At 29.0% G+C, this 6,613-nt stretch overlaps 1 protein-coding gene across 3 annotated transcripts; it reads left to right on the top strand.

The window, feature by feature from the left end:
- Positions 1 to 4,784: 4,784 nt before the first annotated feature.
- On the top strand, positions 4,785 to 6,407 carry LOC129303427 (probable CCR4-associated factor 1 homolog 7). Of its 3 annotated transcripts, XM_054942724.1 has the most exons (3): positions 4,785 to 4,977; positions 5,094 to 5,154; positions 5,316 to 6,407. In XM_054942724.1, the coding sequence occupies exon 3, from the start codon at positions 5,368 to 5,370 to the stop codon at positions 6,187 to 6,189; it is 822 nt and encodes a 273-aa protein (XP_054798699.1). In that variant the 5' UTR covers positions 4,785 to 4,977; positions 5,094 to 5,154; positions 5,316 to 5,367; the 3' UTR covers positions 6,190 to 6,407. The 3 variants fall into 3 exon arrangements, with proteins under 3 accessions (XP_054798699.1, XP_054798700.1, XP_054798698.1); XM_054942725.1 differs by lacking the exon at positions 5,094 to 5,154; XM_054942723.1 differs by having other exon boundaries at positions 4,785 to 5,154.
- Positions 6,408 to 6,613: the final 206 nt, after the last annotated feature.

Below are 6,613 nucleotides of genomic sequence, written 5' to 3'. Positions count from 1 at the left end.
AATTGACAAAATTATCCTAAATAATTTTAATTGAAAACTACACTAAAAAATTCAAAATAAACTTAAACAAAATTTTTGTAATTTGATTCTTGATTTGATCTTTAAGTATGTTCATATTCTTCTTATTCAAAATAATCTCTATTAATATATTTCAAATTGAATTGAGAAGATTTACATAAATAAAATAAAATTAAATAACAATTGTGCAAAAATGTCAAAGATATCATTTATATTTTAAAATCAAAGATTTAGATAGTTAAAATTTAAAAGTTAAAGATTAGTTAATAAAATTAAACAATATATAATTAAAATTAATTAGCCTCAATTAAATATTTAAAAGTCTAAGTTAAAAGGATAAAAATATATAAAATTATCATTTATCAATGTGGAATACAAGTCTAGACAATAACATTCATTAAAATTTTAAATAACATCATTTATTAAGTTTAAAATTAAAACAACATGAGTACATAAATTATAACAATTTAAAGTCAATTATTGAATTACATCAATCACAACTATAAGTGCATGACACATTATGATAGCAATTATAAGTGATCTTTAAGTTATAAGAGTAACAACAACAGACAAGCTAGGTGTAATATCAAATCATTGTTCTTCTTTTTTAATTGAGATATGAAAATAAAGCAACAAATATGATATAAATAAAAGTTATTAAATAGATAGATATGAGAATAAATTATACTAATATAATTAATATATTATAAAGAAAGATATTACCATATACTCTCTCTCTATAAGTCTGTATCATTAACATTATTAATATAAAAAACTTTTAATTTTAAATAAAAATTGCATATATTGAAATTATAATTGATATAATTAATATAAGTATAAATTATATTAATCTAATTAATATGTTTAATGTATATTTAAGAAATAAAATAAAATATATACATATAGTATCCAGAACGGGACATCTAATAGACAATCTTGCATCCCATCCCGAATCCATTTCTTGTCTCATCTCATAAAATTCCTTCTCAATTGTTTTCAGGTCAAGGTGAGACCTGTCTTAATATGACCAGAACAAAAAATGGGTTAATCAAAATAGGTACAAGTTAGATAACCTGATTATAATATATAATTTTACAATTAGACCTACATTTGAGAGAATTGAAAACAAGAGCAGACTTCAACGAAGTAGTAAAACATCAATGCCCTATTTAGTAGAATTGAGATGAAGCTAGAAAAATGGAAGTGAAATTGAACATCCAAATTTATCATGTCCGATATGCTTGAATCAGCTTCCTTGTGGAAGTCGCTTTACTTCCATCAAAATCAATGGAATCCACTTTCTAGCCCAACCCTATGGAGTAATGGAACACAATTCCACCTTTAAGCTTGACAATTTTGCCTCATTAACATCTCCCTATCATCGATTGAGGATGGTGAGGGTAGCATTGGTAGCGACTATAGTAAGGGCAACGATAGACAATGGTAGTGCCCTTCAAGCCTCTATGACCTACCTTTTATGTGATAATGTACATCCTTTCTTGATTGCTATCACCTACAGTGACAACTAAGGGAGATAACGACAGTAAGTTCTTGCAATGACAACTAGAAAGATGCAACACACTGGTGATGGCTGCAGTTTAGGGAGACACAACAATGATAGCCTTGATCTAGGGAGATACGGCAACGATAAGGCTTCAATCTTTAACTTGTATGATGATTTTTGTCTTTGATTTCCTCTTTAGTCTTCAGACCAGACATTAAATCCATATTTTCTTTGATTTCTTTCTCTATTACATCTCCAAATCTTTATAATGATTGCTAATTTGTTTTGCTATAATTGATTGAAATTTAGCCATGGATGAACAATTTGCTCCTCTTTTCCTTTATTATTTTTTATCCCTTTTGTTTTTGACATGAATTTGATGGTTTTGATTTTTTTTTTATTCAAACATTGGATCAACTTACAGTGGTTAAAGATAATGGGGTGGTAGGGTATGAATTTTCCAAGCAAGGGCATTTACATCTCTCTATAATATAAATAAACATAATATTAGTTAAAATTCCAATTTCAATTTTGTGTACGTAACAAACATGCTTCTAAACACACTTTTAGCTCTACTTTCATTTTTTTTTTCAAGAACTCTTCTACTATATCAAACAGGGCACAAGTTTTAAAATTACAGTAAACCAAACCAAGCTATAAGAAAATGAAAATCTAGAAGGAATTTAAGAGAGATGATAGTTGCAAGAAAGACCAGTCAATTCTAATCAATTACTCCATCCGTTAAAAAATATAAGACATTTTTAATCGAATCTTACCACCTAATAAAGTAGTTACCTACTTTCAAACTAACCATATCTTTTTATATTTACCCCTACTAAACACCCTATAATGACTATAAAGTCACCATTAATAGGGACACTTTTGAAAAAAAAGGCAATAATTATATCTCAAAAGACTAAAAATATCTTACATTTTTAAATATCTAATTTTTTAAAAAATACCTTATATTTTTTAATGGAGGGAGTATCTTTTTAAAGCTCTTGCGAGCTTATTGAGTGTTTCTTTTTTTAGAATCCTGATAAATTAGTAATTTTCTCATGATTTCTTGTAAGGAGGGTGCCTTTAAAAGCATCAATCAGTATATAATATAAAAATTCAGTAAGCAATTTTATTCAAATGTCGCAAATACAACTATAATTTATTCCGTATCACATGTGCAATGTATACTTCCTCCAATTAAAAATATAAAATATTTTTTAAAAAGTTAAATATTAAAAATGTAAGGCATTTTTAATCTTTTAAAATGTAATCATTGCCCTTTTATTTTCAAAAATGCCCTTATTGATGAATAATTTTATATTTATTATGAGATATTTAATAGGGATAAATATAAAAAAATAAGATTAGTTTAAAAGTAGGTAACTACTTTATTGGGATGAGATTTAGTTAAAAATGTCTTATATTTTTGAATGAAGGGAGTATCATTCATGACAAAAAACAATGTTGATTCCACACACTTGCATAACAAATTAAATAGAAATTCAGAATTTTATAAAAAATGTTCAGAAACAAAAGATTAATTTAAAAAATCAAATAAGTTATTAGTAGCCCCACATGAATGAATGAATGGTAAAAGAACAACGTTTCTCATTTTAATTTTATATCTCATTGATAAGATCAACTGCATTATCGCCTCACATTATTGTTACATTCTCTTCGCTTTGAGCCAGGGATGGTGACTTGGTCTTTTTATTTATCTAACCTAATTCAAGAGCCATTATTAAGAATTTCCAATTATTATACTCATATGTATAGTTTGGTGACAATGACTCGGAACTTTATACCGCGACATGGTTTACATTATTGCTTGTGCCTTAATGTTGATTGATGCTCAATGCTTAATTGTTTATAATTGATTATTTTCATCCAGAGACCTCATTTAATTTTCCAGTAAGCAGGCATGTGTTATTGTGTGTGTGTGTGTGTGTTTCTGGAGCTAAAGAACAAACAAGCAAACTTGAATATCCATGCGAAAATTGGAGCGGAGACCTTTACTAGTTATTAAATTATTATAAAAATTAATTATTTAATCCCTGTAGTTTTAATTTAATTATAACTTAATTTTTAAATTTTAACTTATTATAACTCAATTTTTATAATTTTAACTCGACAGTAACTTAGTTCTTAAACTTTGCTTCTTGCAATTTAATCTTTATAATTTTAACTATTTAAATATTAAACCTTATATTTAAAAATAAAATTACACAGATTAAAAATATTTTAAACATTTAATATTTACAATATTTAAATATTAAAATTATAATGTTTTAAATTTTTAATATTCATAATGTTAGTAATAAAATTATAAAGATTAAAATTATGTTAAAATTTATTACTAATCTTTTAAATTATTAAACCCTTTCAATCTTTATAAATATTATAAATATTAAAGGTTTAAAATAATTTTAATGTTTATAATTTTATTTTTTAAAATATATGAACTAATATTTAAGTGGTTGAAATTATAAGAATTAAATTGTAAAATAAAAAATTAAAAACTGAATTATAATTGAATTAAAACTATAATAAATGAGTTACAATGAGACAAATTTCAGCCAAAATTATAGAAAATAAATAAATAACTTTTTTCAGATTATTTTAGTTCCCCACGACTAGAAATTTAGTTAAGGTTCTCTACATTATTAATTATTAAAATTATTATCCAGGGACAATTGGTTTACGCCTTTATGGGATTGTCAGAGTTGAATTTGCTTAATTTTTTTTAACTAAAAAAAATATTTTTTAAAGGGAATGGATATTAAAAAGATAAAATTTTTTTAGTGTTTTAAAATATAATTATTATATTTTTTTACAAAATTTTTAATAATAAATAAATAATTTTATATTTATTTTAAAGTAAAATACTCTATTAAATAAAAATAAATATAAAAATATTATTAATTTAAAAATAATTAATCATTTTATTAAAACGAGACTTGTTTAAAAATATTTATATTTTTTTTAAAAAATGTATCAAAGACATATTTGAAACACTTATGAGATCATTACTGACAATAATAATACAAGAAAGTGAGAGTTTGAATTAGTATTAGTTTTTTTTAACTAAAAAATTAGTATTAATTTAGATGGGAGGTGATGATGTTTCTATTTCTTTATAATATTTGTTGATAAAATAAAAAATTATTATTTTTGTAAAGACCGAAACAGAACAGTGAAGGTCGGTGGAACGACTCGTTTTATTTTGTTGTCGGACTCGGGTCTGGCATTCGCATGAGCAACGTTGTGAGCACTGAGAAGTAGAATTGTCTAAGAGGCCGCCCTTGTTTATCAAGCCCACTCAAACCAGCGTTCTCATCCTTTTACATTCACCTCTATCCATTCGTTGACCTTCAAATCGCTCTTCACCAAAATCAAAACTTCTGATTCTAGGTTTGAGATCGGCAAATCGCAAGCCTCGCTTTCCCTCCTCAAGGGTTAGAATTCTCACTCTTCACTACTCCTCGTTTTAGGGTTCCTACTTGAATCTTGGTTCACTCCAAACTGTTAGTCCTCGTTGATCGATTGTCTCTTATACTGTGGTGGCTTTCAGATCTAGTCCAATCTTGACAACCCTTTTGATTTGGAGCTTTACTTACTCAAATCTACTTCAGGTTTTTAGTTTTTCCATGCTTGTAGTTTTCTTTTTGTTCAGTTTTTTCTATTTTTGATGGAAATTTGTCTTGAAACTATTTGAAGTGCAATCAAGCTATCACTTTTGAGTTTTGAACGTGGTTGAGTTTCGGTGTCTGACCGCTTAATCTTTATCTTCCAGATCTGGGTTTGATTGCAATTTTCATTCTGTTGCTCGGATTTGTGCATCGGAAATGTCGATTTTATCGAAAAGCGATTCGATTCAAATCAGGGATGTTTGGAATGACAATCTCGAGGGGGAGTTTGCGTTAATCCGTGAAATCGTGGACGAATATAATTACGTCGCCATGGACACGGAGTTCCCAGGAGTGGTTCTTCGCCCTGTGGGTAACTTTAAAAACATCAATGAATATAACTACCAGACCTTGAAGGACAACGTTGACATGTTGAAGTTGATCCAATTGGGTCTTACTTTCTCGGATGAGCACGGCAATCTTCCCACTTGCGGCACTGACAAATTTTGCATCTGGCAATTCAACTTTCGCGAGTTCAACATCAGCGAGGACATTTACGCAAGTGACTCAATCGAGTTATTGCGTCAGTGTGGCATTGATTTTAAGAAGAACAGCGAGAAGGGCATTGATGTGAACCGTTTCGGCGAGCTTTTGATGTCGTCGGGGATAGTGTTGAACGATTCTGTTCATTGGGTCACTTTCCACAGCGGGTATGATTTTGGGTATCTCCTCAAGCTATTGACGTGCCGTGCCTTGCCTGATACGCAGGCAGGATTCTTTGATTTGATCCATATTTACTTTCCCATGGTGTATGACATCAAGCATTTGATGAAGTTCTGCAACAGCCTCCACGGGGGATTGAACAAACTTGCAGAGTTGTTGGAAGTAGAGAGAATTGGTGCATGTCATCAAGCAGGATCAGATAGTTTACTCACGTCTTGTACGTTTAGAAAGCTGAGGGATACATTCTTCAATGGATCCACAGAGAAATATGCTGGTGTTTTGTACGGTCTAGGCGTCGAGAATGGACAGACTAATTGAAAGTGTGGGATAATGATTAATGACCACTTGTAGAGTCCGTCTAAGTGTGAGCTTATTTTATTTTACTTGTGTACACTTCTGCCAAAGGGTTGTTCTTTACTTGTAACTTTTTATCTTTGCTTTATCTTGTAACTCAAACCTTAGATGGTTTTGTAGCTTGAGTTCTTTGTAAATCACTTCAGTTAGTATTTCAATAATAATTCAATAATAATTTCTTACGCCTGCAGCCTTTTCCTTACTTCTGATTATGCTGTGTTGTTTTCTGTTCAAGCCTGAATATTGATCCCTCGATACGCTTTCAAGAACTATAAACAATCAACTGTTACAGGTTGCAAGCGGAATCGTGTTTGTGAGAAGATTTTGTCCTGAGGTGGAAGGATGCTTGTTCCTTGACTCACATTGTATAATCCACAAAGGTACCATA

The sequence above is a fragment of the Prosopis cineraria genome, unplaced genomic scaffold (assembly GCF_029017545.1).
Source record: "Prosopis cineraria cultivar Desert tree isolate PC_DT_omini unplaced genomic scaffold, ASM2901754v1 PC2, whole genome shotgun sequence".
In the NCBI taxonomy this organism is placed as follows: domain Eukaryota; kingdom Viridiplantae; phylum Streptophyta; class Magnoliopsida; order Fabales; family Fabaceae; genus Prosopis; species Prosopis cineraria.
The sequence above is the reverse complement of the archived record's forward strand: the minus strand, read 5'-3'. Positions and strand labels throughout refer to the sequence as shown.

Bases quoted from the DNA above. Each gene is read 5' to 3' on its own strand.
- LOC129303427 (XM_054942725.1), top strand. From the start codon at position 5,368: ATGTCGATTTTATCGAAAAGCGATTCGATTCAAATCAGGGATGTTTGG.